This window comes from Macrobrachium rosenbergii, chromosome 13 (assembly GCF_040412425.1).
Source record: "Macrobrachium rosenbergii isolate ZJJX-2024 chromosome 13, ASM4041242v1, whole genome shotgun sequence".
NCBI classification, from domain to species: Eukaryota; Metazoa; Arthropoda; class Malacostraca; order Decapoda; family Palaemonidae; genus Macrobrachium; species Macrobrachium rosenbergii.
In genome coordinates, this window is record NC_089753.1 from 28549371 (window position 1) to 28570438 (window position 21068).

The following is a 21068-nucleotide window of genomic DNA, read 5'->3' on the forward strand; positions in this document are numbered from 1 at the left end:
TCCATCTTACTGTCCACCCTCGCCTAACAATTGATTCATAGTGCAACTGCGGGTTTTCCTCCTGGGACACCTTTCAGACTTTTACTGTCAATTTCCCTTTCAGTGCTGAATAGCCTTAGTTGCCCCAGTGCTTGGCATGTATGCCTAAAATCTATAAGTCAATCAATCATTGGTGTTAAGGTGAAGCATTGCTAAGTAACATGGTTACATTAGATGATATCACAGATGGATAGTGTTGCTTCAGTCCTCTCAATTTTTGTTCCTATGGAAATATAAACCTGAAGTGTACGGATGATGGTGAAAGCTGGTTTGGTAAATGAATCTTGGTGACAGTAGTTAACTACAAGAGAGTATCGGGCTGTGGGAACCATCCTCTGTGAATAGCACCCAGCTTTTCTTCATAACCTTGATCAGATTTCTGAATTTTGCTTGTGGTTGTTGGTGAGGCATTTCTCTAAAGTTTCATCACTGAGGAAGATGGCTGTAGTATATTCTAAAATATGTTCACCAAAGTTTTATCAGTTTTAGTTGAAGGAATCCAATATATATAGGTTTGATACTGCTCTAGAGTCCAAAAAGGTACTCTTAATAGGTTGTCCGACCCTTTTTCGGTAACCTGCACCGTCATATCTGTAATAACACACAAGTTAGTGACTTTCCCAACTTTTAAAATGTTCACATTCACCCCAGATATTTCAAGCATTGCAGCCATGCCATCGCTTTCTTTAGCATTCAGATTACCATACCCTATAGGGTGTTAGTGGCGTCAGCGCACCTCACTCGTTGCTTTGATGATATTGCCAAGTTTCTTTGCAGCATCTCTTGTCCATGGCTGCAGCCCCTTTCATTCCTTTTACTGCACTTCCATTCATATTCTATCTTCTGCCTCTCTTTTCACCCTCTCCTAACAATTGATTCATAGTGCAACTGCAAGGTTTTCCTCTTGTCACACCTTTCAAACCATTTACTTTCAATTTACCTTTCTTAGCTGAATGACCTCATAGGTCTCAGTGCTTAGCATCTACCCTAAATTTTATATTACATTCCATTCCATTTAGATCACTCAGTGAAGATTTGTACTTCCTCTAACTTTTCATTTTTCCATCTTGAACTGTCCTTTCTTGGGAAGTTAGTAAGCCCAAAGAGTTGGGCGTTGGTACATGATACAGAGGAATTTATTTAAAGATTGAAGTCCACGTTGCTGTTATCACATTATGACAAGCAGGTTATTTGTACAGTATCACAATATCTTCTGAAGATAACATTAATCTTATCAATGCTTTTGGTCACTTGAGCTGCATAAGTGAAACCAGTTTTTGAGTGTATTGCTATCAGTGAAAATACGACAAAGCTTGTCTTCGAGTTTGAAAGTGGTTTGAGAAGATTCAACAATTTACCTGTTAACCCCACGCTAGATATGTGAGTTACACTTAAACGTGCCATCTTCTCTAAGTACTTATCTAGTCGGCTAATTTTAGCCTCAGTACTTGTTGATAATGCTCAATATTATGAAGTGGAAAAAAATCATAGTACTTTGTGAATTTTGTTGGATGTACAGTAAATCTAAGCTTATGAGTGGCTGGTAAGCAATTTTCTGTAAAACTAAGTTTTCAGCACAACATTTTCATCCCTCTCATATTTCTCCTTTTCATCAGGAACAAAACCTAAACAATGGCCTGCTGGTCCTTGCTAATAACACTGATGTGCAGTGTGACAGTCATTCAGGAAAGTAACGCTTATAATGTTCTCTTCGTTGGGGCCATTGGGAGTAAAAGTCATCAGAACTTTTACAAGCCCATTGTAGAAGAACTCGCCAAGAGTGGACACCAGGCAAGTTCAAGCACCCATTAGTCTTTTTGTTCATAATTCGGTTGCTCTGTTTTGCGCTTATGTAGGGATTTTCTGTTCAAGGGATTACATTTCTAACCCATGTGCATTCCAAGTTTCTATTGAAATCAGAGAAAAGGTGACCTTTAAATTGAACTGTGACCTTGAGGCCAAGGCATCAAAAATTGGGAAAAGGATTTCAAAGCCCAAGTTACCAACCAACTTTCAAGAAGACCGGAGAAAAATAATGTTGACCTTAACATTGACCTGTAATCTTGAAAACTGAGTAAAACATTTTTGGGAAACACGCCATCAACCCATAAGGTACTACCAAGTTTCATCCAAGTCAACCGAAGACAAATAAGATACTACCCATTAAACTGACCTGTGATCTTAAACGATTGGTCAAAGTCAAATTCTTAGGACCAGAGATCTTCGGTGAACATACTTTCTAACATCAAGAGAAAAAAATAAAGAATTTTGGCCTTGAAGTTTATCTGCGATCTTGGAAAAGCATCAGATGTATTGGCTGTAACTGGGTAGAGCAAAGGTGGCTTAACCATTGTACAAAGTTCAACAGATTAAAGATCTGTTATGTTCTGACTGATGTCAAAAACATTCAAGTGTAAAATCTTATGGAAATTGGTAAATTTTATTAAATAGTTAATTTGACTCCTGTTAAAAAGAGATCTCTTTTATAAAGAAGTCTATTGACTTTCAGCTGTCAGATACTTGTAATATAATGGTGAACGGTGCATTTCCTCAACAAATTATAGCTGCTGAGCAGACGATTGAATAATGCCTGTAATATTAAAGCAAGCCATATATGAGAGGGAAGTGATCGTCAACAGCTATAGTTCAGTCAAAGTAAGGGCTGGAAAAGTAACAATCTCGGTTACATTTACTTTCTCTGTTCCAGGTAACGTTGGTGACACCATTTCCATCCAAAGGAGTCAAAAACAATATCCGTGAGGTTGTTGTCACGGAAGGAAATGTTGGCTTAATGAATTTGAACCACTTTGAGGCATCCTTCGTCCCTGGCGTTGGGCGTTTTGTCCACTATCTCGAAGCCTGCGAGAAAACTTTGGCTCATAAAGAAGTGCAGGAGTTGTCGAGAGAGAAGTATGACGTCATTCTCTTGTCCAACTTCTTTTGTGACTGCTATCTCTCGTTAATCCATCAATTAAAGGTAGGGTACAAGGATTGACTTTAGTGTTTAGATAAGTGACGCATGTACTGTATAAGCTCTTGATTATAGATACTGTACATTCATTTTGATAAATCTTCCCTAGTTTCTAGAGTCAATTTGCAATCAGTTTCCTGAACAGAAAAATTTATTTGAATGACGGCTCATATCTGAATCCATGTGAAACATTATTTTCCGTGTTTTCTCAACCAGTGGAAATATTTTGACTTTTCCTGTGATGTTAATGAAATTCATTTTTGCCTCTGCAGTTCCACTGGTTCTGTTGTAACCCACCAAGTTTAAGATCTGTAGTAACGAGTTCTCTTGTTCTGAGGAAGAAAGTCTTTGGGCAAATCTTATCAGAGTCTAGAGGTGTGACTCAGTTGCCCAACTGATTCCTTCATAGTAGCACTGTCTTCTAGTAAAAAAGCAGCTGTGGCATTCTGGGTATTTTTTTTTTTTTAAATATTTATAAAGGAAACACCTTAAGTGGGCACATAACTGGATAATCAAAACCCTTTGATAATGATCAGAGAGAATAGACTTGCACCTGATCTCCATCAGGTGCATCTCATTTGCAACTTGTAGTTAGAAAATATTGGGGTTTTTTAATCAGTTCTCAACCTTACCTCAGTGTAGGAGATAATATTACAGTATGTTGTTATGAGTGTGTTACTCAGGATGTTATAATCTGATAGGGATTTGTTGGAATACAGCATTTTTACTGGCATGTTTAAAGATTAATTGCCAGCCAATTTTACCAAACATTTAGAGACAATATGTGATACTGTATATCATGGATAAGAGTATCATCACACCTCGAAATGACTAAATGCTGATTGTAAAGTGGTTTTCCCAAAAAGTGAGGAATATATTAGGCTTCCATGCTTTTCATGTGCTAGTACATTATAGTCAAAACATATACAGTGTCATGATTTGCTCTTGTTTTCAGTGTTTAGAATTTATTTGACAAGCTGATAATCATGCAGTACTGTAGATATGAACTTCAGCCATCATTTAATCAGTGGACTTGGAAGCGAACCTCTTTTTTGTTTGGTTGAGGAAATATGTCTGACACATTAAGCGTAGTGCTTCAAGCAAAATGACAAATAAATCTTTCTCTCAGGTTCCCTTCATCTATGTGTCACCTCTGAGGCTCTTAAGTCATAATGCTGAGGACATAGGTAATCCGGCATACCCAGCTTTCCTGAATTTTCCCATCCTTGATTATCAGCACCCCTTCACCTTCCTTCAACGAACAGCTAACGTGATACTTGAAACTTTTGGAACAAGGATGTTTCGTCACATGATTAGCAAGTGAGTTTTCCAGCTGAAGTCAGCCAGTCTCATCTTAGTAATCACTGGGATTGTTGGCTGTGAGTTTTTGTTTTTACACATAATGATACCATTAATAGGAAGCTGTCTTATGCCTTGCAAAAAATTGTAACAGGTCTTATTTTGGGGAAGTACGAAGACATGTGAAAACCAGGTTAGAGGAACTCAGAGGATCTATCATTCACAATGGTGAGATGAGTGTAGTTATAGGACATTGCTAGCAAGAAAATCATTGAGTGAATTTTCAAAATACCAGAATAATATATGAAAACAAAATTAAAATTTGGAAGCTAATGGAGGGTGTTCAGTTGGATAGCATTACCACCAGCTGAGGAAATAATGTAAGTCCTTTTCTAAATTGGATGTCATTAATAAAAAAAAAATGTCATGAAAGATGCAAGATTAAGATTCTTTGTCCAGGAATACAGTAAGAAGAAATAAAAAGGGGATGGGTAGTATTGGTTCACATACAGTGGCACCCCAACTTGTCTGGCTTTCTGATTAGGAACAAAGACTAGTATTGTAGCTGCAATTGAATGTTTTTTAAGTATCTTACAGTGAACAGCATTCCCGCATAGTTCCCGATCTAAACTAACCTGTACTTTACATTCAATTTATGAGCTTTGTCTAAAATGTGTCGCATCTAAAATGGTAGCACAGCAAAAAATAATTATAATAAGTTTTAGTTCCATTAAGTCGAGGTGTTAAGAAAAGGCATGACTTTTGAGACTGGAACTGATGTATTCAGAAAGCCTTAGGATATGCATTGTTATAAGGGCAGCTGAACAGAAGATTCAGCAAAAGAGTGTTTAATTTTTCCAGTGCAGAACATAGTGTAATTGTCAGATCCACTGCCATGTCACATAATATCGTAACCAAAATATTTAGTAAATCAGTTTTTACCAAATATTAAATCGTTGGTATGTGTCGACTGCAATCTTACTTTGTTTTCTTTGTAAATTTGTAAGAATCACTGTAAGGCCCTAGAGGAAGTCCATGGTTATCGGCAGCCTCAGTCACCGGTGATCCGGTTTTACGGCGCTTGTCTAGCGACGACGATAACCAGATTTTTGTCGCTGATAACCGGTTATCGGCGCTGATTACCTCTTATCGGTGGCGCTGATCACCGGTTACCGGCGCCACTAACCGGGGATCAGTGCTATTGTTGCTGATTTTCGGTTAGCGGCGATTTTCGGTCGTCACGCTGTTGGGAATGGAACCCCGCCAATAAACGGGGACTGCCTGTATAATACTTTGTGGTGTGCAGCTGAGGAAGACACCAGAGTGTGGTAGAAGTGTTTAAAAGTAAATTGTTAGTCACACTGGAGTTATTAATGTACAGTAAAGAAAAAAATTAACACAGATCTTCAAAACCTTAAACACAGATCTTTAAAAAATTAGATTACAGTACTGTATCATCCTATGAGACTATTCAACTGTGTAATTTGACTTCTTTACAGTTTGGAAGAAAGTTGTCGAAGTGCTGGTCTGTGCCTGGAGGATATGCCATCATTTGAAGAAATACAGAAAAATGTGTCAATGATATTTTTGAACAGGTGAGCAACATTGACTCTCCATTTCTCTTCTTTGTATATCTTGGCCTGCCTGTCTATAAATCATCAAACAAAGATTATAATTCGTCCGCATTTGACAAATTAACAAGGGATGTGCAGCGTGTGCCCCCACCTATTCGCAGTTCAGGATTCATGATGTCACCAATTCACGGATTTTTCTGTGGAACGTACTGTGTATCCACATTATTCACAGAAAATTTGCCTATTCGCAGAATTTTTCGTATAGAAATATTTGCTGATTACTGTATTTTCACATTATTTTTGTGACTAAATACATTTATAATAAAACTATTAAAGTAGGCAGTTATAAGTTTTTGAGAGGGGATTTTGGTGTTTGAACTATTGAAATAGGCAGTTATAAGTGATTTTAGATGGATGTCAAGTATTCGTGGATTTTAGCTATTCATGGGGGGTTGAGGTCCCTATCCCCCTGCAGATCAGGGGGTCAACTGTAATAGGCTAAAGCTTCTAATTGTTTCTGACTCAGTTTCTGAATAGGGGAACATTAATATTAACACTGTACCGAAGACATTTTTGCTGGGAAACATACTGGTAAGACATTGACCACACTGTTAACCTAGGCATGATAGTGAAACCTTCAGACAGTGTCCTTGACTGTAGGTGGCTCGAGATATGAAATACACAGTTTTTTTGTTTTTGGTATTGGGAGTGCATTGAACAACTAGATTACCATGGAAAAAATGTTAGACATTCCAGTAGGCAACAGATACTGCCCTCACCTGAGGTTGAAACTTATGCTAGAATTTGAGTCAGTTATGTTAATGAGATAAGAGCGGGCAGGCTTTTGTGTGTTGGTGTGAGTACTCTGTAGACTGTACTTGTTAAACAGGTATTATAATCATATGCAGCCTGTTTTATGTAAACACCCATAACCAACAAGACAGCAGTAAGTTTTTACTCATTATGTCTCTCTGAAAAATGTGTTTTGCTATACATGTTTCTGTTGGTCCTTTCTTCAGTGTACGTGAACTCGAATTTCCATCTCGTCCGTATGTCCCGGGTATTGTTCATGCAGGAGGGATTCATTGCCGTCCAGCCAAGCCACTTCCACAGGTATGATTATGGTTTTTGACAAACTTCTAGTCAAGGAACTCAACATTGTCCCCTGTAGGGGGATAAGTGCTGTTAGTGCACCTCATGTAGTGCACTGTAGGCATTATTGCATTTAAGGTTTTTTGCAGCATCCCATCAGCCCCCAGCTGCAACATCTTTCATGCCTTATACTGTATCTCTGTTCATATTTGCTTCCATCTTACTTTCCACCTTCTCATAACAATTGATTCATAGTTCATAGCGCAACTGCAAGGTTTTCCTCCTATTATACCTTTAAAACCTTTTTACTGTCAATTTCCCTTTCAGCGCTGAATAACCTCATGAGTCCCAGTGCTTGACCTTTGGCTTAAATTCTGTATTCTATTCTCAACATAGTCAGCCTTGGTGAAAGCAGAGATGTTGAATTAGCAAAACACAATTAGTCTGAACAGAAAATGATAAGGTATTCACAGAAACCATAGTCATGAAAAAGCCACCAATGCATCTGCATTATATGAGCTTGTGTTCCTCACAGGATCTTCAGGAGTGGATTGAGGGTTCTGGTGAGCATGGTTTCATCTTCTTCAGCCTGGGGAGTGTTGTTAAATCTACCGATCTACCAGAAAAGTAAGTACCCATATATTGATTATAACACTTAATGCCAATACAAAGCACAAATCATGAATAATAAATTAAGATGAAAGCAATTTAATATAAAGGAATATACTTTCATATCCTTTCCCCTCATGTTAGTAACAAACTATTAGGCTTATTAAGATTACCTAGTAAGTCTTCAAAAATTATGACCAGAAACAGACAGATGCTTATCAAGGTATTCAGCTCACTGAAGCAACGAGTGTTGTGGAAATGGGACGATGACGTCATGCCTGATTTGCCTCCAAATGTGAAAATCATGAAATGGCTGCCTCAGCAAGATATCCTAGGTGAGTGGCTTAGTGTTTGGAAATTAAGAACGTATTTTTGGAGATCACATAATTTATTACGATCTGAAGTAATTATTTCCTTCAAATATTACTCGACGATTATGAGAACAGTTTACCATAGATGCTACTTCATTCAGTTGATGTTATTTTGACAATGCTTACGGGGCACTGTTTTCAACAGAACTTCTTCCTTCCTTCTCGAATGCAAACAGGTCACTCGAAACTGCGCCTCTTCATGACACATGGCGGTCTGTTCAGTACCTTTGAGTCTATCTATCATGGAAGGCCCATTATAGGTCTGCCAGTTTTTGCTGATCAGCAGTCAAACATGAAGACAGTTGAACGACAAGGCTGGGGAAAGACAATCCTTTGGAAGGACATGACAGAGGACATTCTCCTTCAGAATATAATTGCAGTCATGGATAATAAACAGTATGTGTTTGAATGAAGTTATTTATTTCTATGTTTAGTATTTAGTATTTGAACAGCAAGCATTTAAAGATAAATGAAAAAATCACATGTGCTTGTAAATACAAACGTTACCAATGTTCTTTTGTAAGATTTCCTACAATAACAGGTAGTCAATGACAGCCATAAAGTTGAGACTGCACAGTGATTTAGGAATGAGGCACTTCATTGTCAGAGTGCCCTGACTGCATTGATTACTTGATACTAGAACCTGAACCATATGAAAATTTTACTCCTTCAACCAAAGGCATAAATTGAAAATTAAGCCTCATAGTTGTTATTGTAAATTCTGCAAACTTAGTGTAGTGTATTTAAAAATACATTCTAATATTGTAGGTGTATAAGTGTCTAAAAGCACTTGTGTCTAATAATTTGCTCTTATTTAAATGATTAAAGGCTTTTGAGAAATTGAAAAGTAATGTTTTATCTGTCATAGGATTTTCTCAGTATTTATAAAATTTATATGAACCTGCTGAGCTATGGTAAAACCAAACACCTCCGAAAAGAGCCTATAGGGTCTTGGTGTCCTTTGAAATGGGAATGAAGGAGTTGTGATTACTGTATACCATACCACTCTGGTTGTCTTTTCCAATATTGTCTTTTATTGGATAGTATAACTGACATCTTTCCAATATCTTCATAGTGAAAAAACTACTTTCTTGATATCTCGTTTTTCCTTTCAGGATGCAGCAGCACGTGCAACTTCAATCCAGAATAATGAGAGACCAGCCCATTTCTCCTCAAGAAACTGTAGTTTTCTGGACCGAATATGTTATCCGGTACAATGGAGCTAAGCATCTCCGTTGCCCCATAGCTGATATGCCCTGGTAGGTGTTTTGTAGACTTTGGTGTGCTTCTTAATTATTCATTGTCGTGTCAGTTTGACAATGAGAGTAACTGTCTTGTAGTATTCAAGTGTAAAGGAAAATATAAAAGTGGAATAATTTTCCAAACTTATATATTTTGCATTCTAGGTACAAAGTCTACAATGTGGATGTTTGGGCGATGATGTTATTGTTGGCGCTTCTGATGTTATGGATTGGTGTTCAGCTGCTTCGCACCATCATAAAATGCTTTCGAAGGACACCAAAAAATAAAACAGACTAATGACAAATTATCATAGACTAACTTCTCATTTCTTGCAATTAGGAGAATACCAATAACTGTTGTTTGTGAGACATATTTTTCTGAATTAGTGTTGAATAAGTGTAAGATACATTTGGTTATATTGGCAAGAGAAAATGCTTAAGAAAGGGCATTTTCATGAGTTAGGAACATGCGTGTCAACCTTTTCAAAACATCTGTAAATAAATTGATGTGGATTTTCCAAAAACTTTGTTCAAACTTCATTGCAAGCTTTCCAATTCAACAGTGGTGAAAGAGCACAGTTTATGTGGTTTTGTGCTGTTTAATAGTTTGTATAAGTATTTTGTTGTCATTTCATTAAATGATTAAAGTGTTACTTTACTCTCTTGTCCATTGTATGCGATTGTATTGATACAGTATTGACAGTTTAATGTAGATGAGGTAGTTGACACAAACAGTAAAAGAAAGAAGACAGTCAAGAAAGCGAGTTTCACTGTAATAGACATGAAAACAAGTAAATAATGGTAAACAAAAAAGAAATAAACTAAACAGTTGGTGAAAGATAAATAATAAAAAATGAAGGCTTATTGGCAAAGTAAGCATATGCTTAAAAGCATTGAAGCCCTTGTTTTAATTACAAGACACAACATTTTTAAACTGCAAAGGAGACTTCCACAATTGCAGCTTACATTTAGCCCCTTTGTACTTGGCTGTCAACTTTGTATTCCAAATTTTTCCCTGAGTGACGCCTTTGAGAAAAGGTAAATGAATCTTGGTAGTGCATGTTAACTAAAAGAGAGTAATAGGCTGTGGGAACCATCCACTTAGTAAAGAAATCAAGTTTTTCTTTGGCAACCTTTGGGATCAAATTTCTAAGTTTTGCTTGTGGCTTTTGTTTAAGCAATCCTTTGAATTTTCATCATTTAGGAAGACTCCATAGGGGGTTAGTGCTGTCAGTGCACCTCATGCGGTGCACTGTAGACCTCATGCAGTGCACTGTAGGCTTTGCTTAAGGTTCTTTGAGGCGTCCTTTCAGCCCCTAGCTTCAACCCCTTTCATTCCTTTTACTGTACTGCCATATACATTCTCTTTCTTCCATCTTTCCAAACTCTGCTAACAATTGATTCATAATGCAACTGTGAGGTTTTCCTCCTGTTACACCTATAAAACCTTTTTACTGTAAATTTCCGTTTCAGCACTGAATGACCTCATAGGTCCCAGGGCTTAGCCATTGCCCTAGATTCTATATTCTATTCTCTTCAGTTAGGAAGAGGGCTAAATTCTGAATCAGAACGTTCACCAAAGTTTTATCAGCTTTAGTTGAAGGAATCTAAAATGTGTTTGGTACTCTTAACAGATTGTCCAACCCCTGTAACCTGTACCATTGTATCTGTACTAACACAAGTCAGTAATTTTTCCCTGCCCTTTAAAATGCTTGCATTCACTCCAGGTATTCCAAGCATTGCAGGCATGGCATTCAGATCACTATACCCCTAGTGCCATCAGTACACCTCACTTTTAGGCATTACTTAAAAATTCTTTGCAGCATCTCTGGTCCATGGCCGCAGCCTGTTCATTCATTTTACTGTAATTCCATTCATATTCTGTCTTCCATCTTTCTTTCCACCCTCTCCTGAACAATCTCATAGGTCCCAGCACTTAGCTTTTGGCTTAAATTTTGTGTTCCATTCCATTTCATTCAGATCATCCAGTGAAGATTCGCACTTTCTCCAACTTCTTTTCATTTTTCCATCTTAATTATCCTTTCTTTGGCTCCTATGTCACAAGCTCCCCATGCAATCAGAGCATTGGTAAGTTGATAAGCCTAAAGAAATGAACCTTGGTACATGATACGGCTAAATTCCTCCCAGTTGCCCTAATCACATTGTCGAGTAGATTATTTATATTACAATATCTTCTGGAGATAACATTAATCTTATCAATTTTTTGTTTACTTTCAAGCATAGGTGAAAACAGTTTTTAAGTGTATTGCTGTTAGTGAAAATGCAATTGAAGGTCTGTATTTGACCCCGAAAATAGTTTAAGAAAACTCAACAGTTTACGTATTAAGAGAACTCCATGGTAGATATTTAAATCACAGTGTTACAAGTGCCATCTGAGTGTAAGTACTTATCTAGTCTGCTAATTTTAGCCTTTATAGGGTGATACAGTAATGCTGAATATTATGAAATGGGAAAAAATTAGGTACTTAATGAATTATATTGGATGTAAATGCCACTTTGCTAAAGCAGTAAGCTTACAGGTAGCTTGTAAGTCATTTTCCGTAAAACTAAATTTGCTGCATAACATCTTCATCCCTCCTCCCATATTTTTCCTCTTCATCAGGAACAAAATTTAAATGGCCTGCTGGTCCTTGCTGATAGCACTGACGTGCAGTGTGACAGTCATCCGGGAAAGTAATGCTTATGATGTTCTCTTCATTGCGGCCATTGGGAGTAAAAGTCATCAGAACTTTTACAAGCCCATTGCAGAGGAACTCGCCAAGAGTGGACATCAGGCAAGTTCAAGCACCCATTAGTCTTTTTTAGTTCACAATTCAGTGCCTCTCTGTTTTGTGCTTACGTAGGGATTTTCTGTTCAAGGGGTTGCAATTCTATGCAGTTGTATTCCAAATTTCTTTCGAAATTGGAGAAAAGGTGACCTTTAAACTGAACTGTGATCTTAGCAAGAGGTCAAGGCAACAAAAAATTGGGAAAAGAATTTCAAAGCCCAAGTTACCAACCAGCTTTCAAGAAGATCAGAGGAAAATAATGTTGGCCTTAACATTGATCTGCAACCTTCAAAACTGAGTAAAACATTTTTAGAAAACACACCAATAACCCATAAGGTACCTACCTACCAAGTCTCATCCAAATGAATCGGAGACAAATAGGATACTGCCCATTAGACTGACCTGTGACCTTAAAGAATTGGCCAAAGTGTCAAATTCGTAGGGCCAGAGATCTTCAGTGAACATAATTTCTGAGATCAAGAGAAAAAAATCTAGAATTTTGGTCTTGAAGTTTATCTGCGATCTTGGAAGAGCAAATTTCTTGGTGGAATAAAGGCAGTTTAACCAATGTACAGAGTTCAAGAGATTAGAGATCTGTTGGGTTCTAGCTGATGTCAAAAACATTAAAGTGTAAAATTCTATTGAAAAGGGTAAATATTATCAACCAAATAATTTACTCATGTTAAAAAGAGGTCTCTTTTATATGGAAATCTTTTGACTTTCAGCTGTCAGTTACTTGCAATATATTGGTGAATGGTGCCTTTTTTCAACAAAATATAGCTGCTGGGTAGACATTCTTTATCTAAGGATGCCTGTAATATTGAAGCAAGCCATATATGAGAGAGAAATGGTTTTCATCAACTGCAGTTCAGCTAAAGTAACACAACTTGAAAAATATTCACAAGAAAATAATAATCTTGGTTACATTTACTTTTCCTGTTCCAGGTAACGTTGGTGACACCATTTCCATCCAAAGTAGTCAAAGACAACATCCGTGAGGTTGTTGTCCCAGAAGGAAATGCCGGCTTAGTAGATGTAAACCACTTTGAGGGGTCATTCTTCCCTAGCATAGGAGGTGTTTTCCAGTATCTCGATGCCTGTGGCAAAACTTTGGCTTATAAAGAAGTGCAAGAGTTGTCAAAAGAGAAATATGACATCGTTCTCCTGTCCAACTTCCTTTGCGATTGCTATCTTTCGATAGTCCATAAGTTAAAGGTAGGGTGCAAGGATTGACTTTAGTATTATGTTCTGTGTATAGATAAGTGATGCATGTATAAGCTCTTGATTATAAATATTGTACTTTACATTCATCTTGATAAATCTTCTTTAGTTTCTAGAGTCAATTTGCAATCAGTTTCCTACATAGAAAAATTTATTTGAATCATGGCTCATTGCTGAATCCATTCAAAACATTGTTTTGTGTGTTTTCTTAACGAGTGGGAATCTTTTGACTTTTCCTGTTGTGTTAATGAAATTCATTTTTGTCTCTGCAGTGCCAGTGGAACTATTGTACCCCACCAAATTAAAGACCTGTAGTATTGAGTTCTCTTGTTCCAAGGAAGAAATCCTCTGGGGAAACCTTATCAGAGTTTAGAGGTGTGACTCAATTGCCTCACTGATTACTTTATAATAACACTGGCATTTTATTAGCAAAGCAGCAGTGGCATTCTGTGTATCTTTGATAATGATCAGAGAGAATACACCTACATCAGGTACAATTGTATCTCATTCGCAACATGTACAGTACAGGCAGTCCTTGGTTATTGGCGGGGGTTCTGTTCCCAGCGGCGTGATGATAACTGAAAATCGCCAATAACCGGAAATCGAAGAATATTGGCGCCTTCGCTAGGTGGGTATCAGTGCCGATAAGCCGGATCGCCAATAACCGGGGACTGCCTGTAATGAAAAAATTTGGGGTTTTTCAGTCAATTCTCCTCCTTACTTCAATGTAGGAGATGTTACAGCATGTTGTTAGAAGTGTGTTACTCAGAATGTTATAATCTGATAGGGATTTTTTGGAATAAAGCATTTTTACCGACGTGGTTAAAGGTTAATTGCCAGCCAATTTTACCAGACATTTAGAAAGATAGTATGTGATAGTACTGTATATCATGAATAAGAGTATCAATACACCTTGAAATGGCTGAATGCTGATTACAAAGTGGTTTTTCTCAAAATGTGAGGAATATATTACTCCCTTTCTAGTAGGGTTCCTTGTTTTCCATGTGCTAGTACATGATGCAGTAGTTAAAACATATACAGTGTCATGATTTGCTCTTGTTTTCAGTGTTTAGAATTTGTTTGACAGGCTGATAATCATGCAGTGCTGTAGATATGAACTTCAGCCATCATTTAATCTGTGCACTTGGAAGCAAACCCCTCTTTGTGTGATTAAGGAAATATGTCAAACACATTAGGTATAGTACTTCAAGCAAAATGACAAGTAAATCTTTCTCCCAGGTTCCCTTCATCTATGTGTCAGCTCTAAGGTTCTTAAGTCCTAATGCTGAGGACATAGGTAATCCAACATACCCAGCTTTCCTGAGTGTTCCCATCCTTGATTATCAGCACCCATTCACCTTCCTTCAACGAACAGCGAACGTGATTGTCGAAACACTTATAGTAAAGCTTTTTCGTTACATAGTTAGCAAGTAAGTATTCCAGCTCTCAGCTAGTTTTTTTTTGTTCTGTGCATTTATGGTTTTAGCAAAAAGTCGGCCAACCTCGTCTTCGTGATCACTGGGATTGTTGACTGTGAGTTTGTTTTTACGCATACTGATACCATTAAGAGGAAGCTGTCTTATGCCATGCAAAAAATTGTAACAAGCCTTAGTTTGGGGAAATACAAAGACTTGTGAAAACCAGGTTAGAGGAACTCAGCGGAACTGTCATTCACAATGGTGTAATGAGTACAGTAAAGCCTCCGTATCTGCGGTCTCACTATTCGTAGACTCATCTATTCATGGATTTCTCTGTGGAACGTATATACACATTATTCGCGGAGAACTCGCCCATTCTGTGTTTTTCGATGAGAAATATTCACTAATTACTGTATTTTCATTTAATTTTCATAACTAAATGCACTTTTGTGATAAAACTATTAAAACACTCAGGTATAAGCATTTTTAGAGTTTTTTTTTTTTGTTTAAACTATCAAAATAGGCAGTTGTAAGTGTTTTTAGAGGGGTTTTAAGTATTCGCGGATTTTAGCTATTCACCGAGGGGATGCGGTACGCATCACCCGTGAATACGGGTGATTTACTTTATAGTTACAGCACATTGCTGGCAAGAAAATCATTGAGTGAAATTTCAAAATATGTACCAGAATGATAGATGGGAATAATGTAATTAAAATAGGAGGCTAATGGAGGGTGCTCAATTAGATAGCATGACCACCATCTGAGGAAATAAGTCCTTTTCTAAATTGGATGCCATAAATAAAAAATGATGCTATGGAAGATGCAAGATTAAGAGGTTTTGTACAGGAATACAGTAAGATTAAATCTTTTAATGAACCAACCCCAAGGGATTCTGTGCAAATGGATTATCCATTTGACCGGTGGTCATTAGGCAGTGCCTTTGTGGAAAGGTGGAGGGGGAGTATTGGTTCGTATGTAAGAAAAAGCATGACTTTTAAGAATGGAATTAATGCATCCTGAAAGCCCTGGGATAAATTTCATTTTATAAGGCAGTTGAACAGAAGATTCAACTAAAAAGGGATAAATTTTTCCAATTCAGAACACAGTTTTAGTGTCAATACCACCCCCATGTCTCACAGTATCGTTACAAAAACTTTTAGTAAATAATTTTTTACCAATTATTAAATTTGTTGGTAGCTGCTGAATACAATGTTACTTTGTTTTATTTATGGGTTTTTAACAGTGTGATAAAACTGTTTAGAAGTAAATTTTTTGTCTTAGTTATTACAGTAAAGAAACAATCAAACATAGATCTTCAAAAAATTGGATTACAGTACTGTATCATCCTATGAGACTATTCACCCGTGTAATTTGACTTCTTGACAGTTTGGAAGGAAGGTGTCGAAGCTCTGGACTATGCCCAGAGGATATGCCGTCATTTGAAGAATTTCAGAAAAATGTCTCAATGATATTTTTGAACAGGTGAGTAACATTGATTCTGCATTTCTGTTCTTTGTATATCTTAGTTTGCCCATCTATAAATCATCAAACAAAGGTTATAATTCACCAGCATTTGACAGATCACTGAGGGATGTACATAGTAGGCTGACACTTCTGAATGCTTCTGACTCAGCTTCTGAATAGGCGAACGTTAGTATTAATACTGAAGACATTTATGCTGGGAAACATTAATTAAGCAGGTATTGTGATCATATGCAGCCTGTGTTATGTAAGCACCCATAACCTATAAGACAGCAGTAAGTTTTTACTCATTATGTCTCTCTGATAGCTGTGCTTTGCTGTACTATATGTTTGTGTTGATCCTTTCTTCAGTGTACGTGAACTCGAATTTCCAACACGTCCATACGTCCCAGGTGTTGTTCATGCAGGAGGGATTCATTGCCGGCCAGCCAAGCCACTTCCGCAGGTATGATTATGGTTTTTGACAAACTTCTAGTCAAGGAAGTAAACATTGTTCCCTGTAGGGGGGGTAGCGCTGTCAGTGCACTGTGGGCGTTACGTACGGTTCTTTGCAGCGTCCCTTCTGCCCCCAGCTGCAAATTCTTTCATGCCTTTTACTGTATCTCTGTTCATATTTGCTTCCATCTTACTTTCAACCCTCCCCTAATAATTAATTCATAGTGCAACTGCGAGGTTTTCCTCCTATTACGCCTTTAAAACCTTTTTACTGTCAATTTCCCTTTCAGCGCTGAACGACCTCATGAGTCCCCATGCTTGGCCTTTGGCCTAAATCCTATATTCTATTTTATTCTCAACATTGTCTGCCATGGTGAAAGCAATGTTGAATCAGCAAAACATAGCCCTTTTGAACCGAGAGAATGATAAGGCGTACACCGAAGCCACAGATTCATGAAAAAACCATCAGTGCATCTGCAGTATATGAGCTTGTGTTCCTCACAGGATCTTCAGGAGTGGATCGAGGGTTCTGGTGAGCATGGTTTCATCTTCTTCAGCCTGGGAAGTGTTGTTAAATCTACCTATCTACCAGAAAAGTAAGTTTATTGATTATCATACTAACAAATGCAACTACAGAGCCCACATCATGAATAATAAATCAAGATGAAAGCAATTTAAAATAAAGGAATACTTTCCTTTCGTGTTGATAACGATCAGGCCTATAAAGATTACCTAGTAAGTCTTTAAAATTATGACCAGAAACAGACAGATGCTTATCAAGGTATTCAGCTCACTGAAGCAACGAGTGTTGTGGAAATGGGACGATGACTTCATGCCTGATTTGCCTCCAAATGTAAAAATCATGAAATGGCTGCCTCAGCAAGATATCCTAGGTGAGTGGCTTAATGTTTGGAAATGAAGAACCTACTTTTAGAGATTACATGATAATTTATTATGATCCAATGTGATTATTTCCTTCAGATAATACTCATTGGTGATAAAGTATAATTCTTGGTTATGAGAACAGTTTCCCACAGATGCTTCTTCATTCAGTTTGTTATTTTGACAGTGCATATGGGGCACAGTTTTCAACATAACCTTTTCAAATGTAAACAGGTCACTCGAAGCTGCGCCTCTTCATAACGCATGGTGGTCTGTTCAGTACCTTCGAGTCTATCTACCATGGAACACCCATTATCGGTCTGCCAGTTTTTGCTGACCAGCAATCAAACATGAGGACAGTTGAACGCCAAGGCTGGGGAAAGACAATCCTTTGGAAGGACCTGACAGAAGACATTCTCTTTGAGGAGATAATTGCAATCATGGATAATGAACAGTACGTGTTTGAATGAAGTTACTTATTTCTGTGTTCAGTATTTTGTTGTATGGGGCTTTGTGTGACATTGAGAGCTGGAGACCTTTGAGTAGCCAGCATTTAAAGAAAAATGGTGTACAGTACTGTAATCACATGTGCTTGTAAATACAAAAGTTACCAATGTTCAGTGACAGTTATAAAGTTGAGGCTACAGTGATTTAGGAATGGCGCACTTCATTGTCTGAATGCCCTGACTGCACTAATTACTGGGTACCAGAACCTGAACTATATGAAAGTTTTACTCCTTTAACCAAAGGCATAAATTGAAAATCGAGCCTCATAATTGTTATTGAAAATTCTGTAAGCTCAGTGTATTTAAAAATACATTATAATATTGTAGGTATAAGTATCTAAAAACACTTATGTTGAATAATTTGCTCTTATTTCAATGATTAAAGGATCTGAAAAAATTGAAAAGTAATGTTTTATGTAAGGATTTTCTCAGATTTTCTAAAAGTCGTATAAACCTGCTGAATTATGGTAAACCCAAATGTCTCAAAAAAGAGCCTATAGGGTCTTGGTGTCTTTTGAAATGGGAATGAAGGAGCAGGATCTTTTGATCCTACAGAATAAGCAATGAGGAACTTTTAAAAGGGACCTGGAGACTTCTTCTTCATTATTGCCCCCTTCGTAATTACTGTACACCATACAACTCTGGTAGTCTTTTCCAATATTATCTTTTATTGGACAGTATAACTGAGATCTTTCCAATATCTTCATAGTGAAAAAAACTACTTTCTTGATATCTCGTTTTTCCTTTCAGGATGCAGCAGCACGTACAACTGCAATCTAGAATAATGAGAGATCAGCCCATTTCTCCTCAAGAAACTGTTGTTTTCTGGACCGAATATGCTATCCGGTATAATGGAGCTAAGCATCTCCGTTGCCCCATAGCTGATATGCCCTGGTAGGTGTTTTGTAGGCTTAGGTGTGCTTCTTAATTATTCAATGTCGTGTCAGTTTGACAGTGAGACTAACTGTCTTTTAGTATTCAAGTGTAAAGGAAAATATAAAAGTGGAATAATTTTCCTAACTTATACAGTATATTCTGCATTCTAGGTACAAAATCTACAATATGGATGTTTGGTCGATGATGTTATTGTTGGCGCTTCTGATGTTATGGATTGGTGTTCAGCTGCTTCGCACCATCATAAAATGCTTTCGAAGGACACCAAAAAATAAAACAGACTAATGACAAATTATCGTAGACTAACTTTTCTTGTAATCAGGAGAATGTCAGTTGTTTATCATACATGTTTTTCTGAATTAGTGTTGAATAAGTGTAAGATACATTTGGTTATATTGGCAAGAGAAAATGCTTAAGAAGGCAGATTTTCATGATTTGAAAACATGCATGTCAACCCTTTCAAAACATGTGTAAATAAATTTATGTGGATTTTCAAAAAACTTTGTTCAATCTTCATTGCAAGCTTTCCAATTCAACAGTGGCGAAGGAGCACAGTTTATGTGGTTTTGTGCTGTTCAATAGTTTCTGTGAATATTTTTGTAATTTCATTAAATGATTAAAGTGTTACTTCACTCTCTTGTCCATTTTATGCCATTGTATTGATATTGACAGTTTAATGTAGATGAGGTAATTGCACAAACAGTAAAAGAGAGAAGACAGTTAAAAAAGGGAGTTTCACTGAAATAGACATGAAAATAAGTGTAAATAAAGGTAGACAAATAAGAAGTAAACTAAACAGTTGGTGAAAGATAAGTAACAAAAATGAAGGCTTATTGGCAAAGTACTCATATGCTTAAAAGCATTGAAGCCTTTGTTATAATTACAAGACACAACATTTTTAAACTGCAAAGGGACTTCCACAATTGCCAAAGGCACTTTATAGCTTTCATTTAGCCCCTTTGTACTTGGCTGTCAACTTTGTATTCCAAATTTTTCCCAGAGTGATGCCTTTGAGAAAAGGTAAATGAATCTTGGTAGCACTAGTTAACTAAAAGAGAGTAACAGTTTGTGGGAACCATTCACTTAGTAAAGAAATCAAGTTTTTCTTTGGCAACCTTTGGGATCAAATTTCTGAGTTTTGCTTGTGGCTTTTGTTTAAGCAAATCCTTTGAATTTTCATCATTTAGGAAGACCCGATCAGAGGGGTTAGTGCTCAGTGCACCTCATGTGGCACTGTTAGGCAGGTGGTTCTTTGCAGTGTTCCTTCAGCCCCTAGCTTCAACCCCTTTCATTCCTTTTACTGTAGTGCCATTTACATTCTCTTTCTTCCATCTTTCCAAACTCTGCTAACAATTGATTCATAAAGCAACTGTGAGGTTTTCCTCCTGTTACAACTATATAACCTTTTTACTGTAAATTTCCATTTCAGCACTGAATGACCTTATAGGTCCCAGCAGTTGGCCACTGGTCTAAATTCTATATTCTATTCTATTCATTAAGAAGAGGACTAAATTCTAAATCAGAATGTTCATCAGTTTTATCAGTTTTAGTTGGAGGAATCTAAAATGTGTTTGGTACTACCCTTAACAGATTGTCCAACCCCTGTAACCTGTACCATTGTATCTGTACTAACACAAATCAGTAATTGTTCCCTGCCTTTAAAATGCTTGCACTCACTTCAGGTATTCCAAGCATTGCAGGCATGCTGTCGCTTTCTTTTAGCATTCAGGTCACTATACCCTGTATGGGGCTAGTGCCATTAGTACACCTCACTTGGCGCACTGTAGGCATTACCTCAAAATTCTTTGCAGCATCTCTGGTCCATGGCCACAGCCTGTTCATTCATTTTACTGTAATTCCATTCATATTCTGTCTTCCATCTTTCTTTCCACCCTCTCTGAACAATCTCACACCTTTAGGTCCCAGCTCTTAATAACCTCACTTCCCAGTGTAGCTTTTGGCTTAAATTTTGTGTTCCATTCCATTCCATTTAGATCACCCAGTGAAGATTCTTACTTTCTTTAACTTCTTTTCATTTTTCAATCTTAATTACCCTTTCTTTGGCTCTTATGTCACAAGCTCCCCAAGCAATCAGAGCATTGGTAGATTGATAAGCCTAAAGAAATGAGCCTTGGTACATGATACGGCTAAATTTCTCCCAGTTGCCCTAATCACATTGTCGAGTAGATTATTTGTATTACAATATCTTCTAAAGATAACATTAATCTTATCAATTTTTGGGTCC

The 21068-nt window shown here is 37.2% G+C and overlaps 2 protein-coding genes across 2 annotated transcripts; both read left to right on the forward strand.

Annotated features, from left to right (window-relative positions):
• The first annotated feature begins 1278 nt into the window (after positions 1–1278).
• Positions 1279–9849, forward strand: LOC136845096 (UDP-glycosyltransferase UGT5-like). The gene is made up of 11 exons (XM_067114927.1): positions 1279–1419; positions 1656–1830; positions 2747–3016; positions 4140–4330; positions 5809–5904; positions 6903–6996; positions 7511–7602; positions 7786–7919; positions 8132–8351; positions 9071–9214; positions 9362–9849. Exons 2-11 carry the CDS (start codon positions 1672–1674, stop codon positions 9492–9494), a joined length of 1533 nt encoding a protein of 510 aa, XP_066971028.1. The 5' UTR covers positions 1279–1419; positions 1656–1671; the 3' UTR covers positions 9495–9849.
• A 1574-nt stretch (positions 9850–11423) lies between these two features.
• Positions 11424–19458, forward strand: LOC136845097 (UDP-glycosyltransferase UGT5-like). The gene is made up of 11 exons (XM_067114928.1): positions 11424–11595; positions 11820–11991; positions 12931–13200; positions 14446–14636; positions 16011–16106; positions 16458–16551; positions 17046–17137; positions 17301–17434; positions 17658–17877; positions 18680–18823; positions 18976–19458. The coding sequence occupies exons 2-11, from the start codon at positions 11833–11835 to the stop codon at positions 19106–19108; spliced, it is 1533 nt and encodes a 510-aa protein (XP_066971029.1). The 5' UTR covers positions 11424–11595; positions 11820–11832; the 3' UTR covers positions 19109–19458.
• Positions 19459–21068: the final 1610 nt, after the last annotated feature.

What these genes read in the sequence shown, in the direction of transcription:
- LOC136845097 (XM_067114928.1), top strand. Translation starts at nt 11,833, where the DNA reads ATGGCCTGCTGGTCCTTGCTGATAGCACTGACGTGCAGTGTGACAGTC. An exon ending in TCGCCAAGAGTGGACATCAG is followed by an intron (nt 11,992 to 12,930) that starts GCAAGTTCAAGC and finishes TTCCTGTTCCAG; the next exon opens with GTAACGTTGGTGACACCATT. An exon ending in CGATAGTCCATAAGTTAAAG is followed by an intron (nt 13,201 to 14,445) that starts GTAGGGTGCAAG and finishes TCTTTCTCCCAG; the next exon opens with GTTCCCTTCATCTATGTGTC.
- LOC136845096 (XM_067114927.1), top strand. Translation starts at nt 1,672, where the DNA reads ATGGCCTGCTGGTCCTTGCTAATAACACTGATGTGCAGTGTGACAGTC. An exon ending in GCCTCAGCAAGATATCCTAG is followed by an intron (nt 7,920 to 8,131) that starts GTGAGTGGCTTA and finishes GAATGCAAACAG; the next exon opens with GTCACTCGAAACTGCGCCTC. An exon ending in CCCATAGCTGATATGCCCTG is followed by an intron (nt 9,215 to 9,361) that starts GTAGGTGTTTTG and finishes TTTGCATTCTAG; the next exon opens with GTACAAAGTCTACAATGTGG.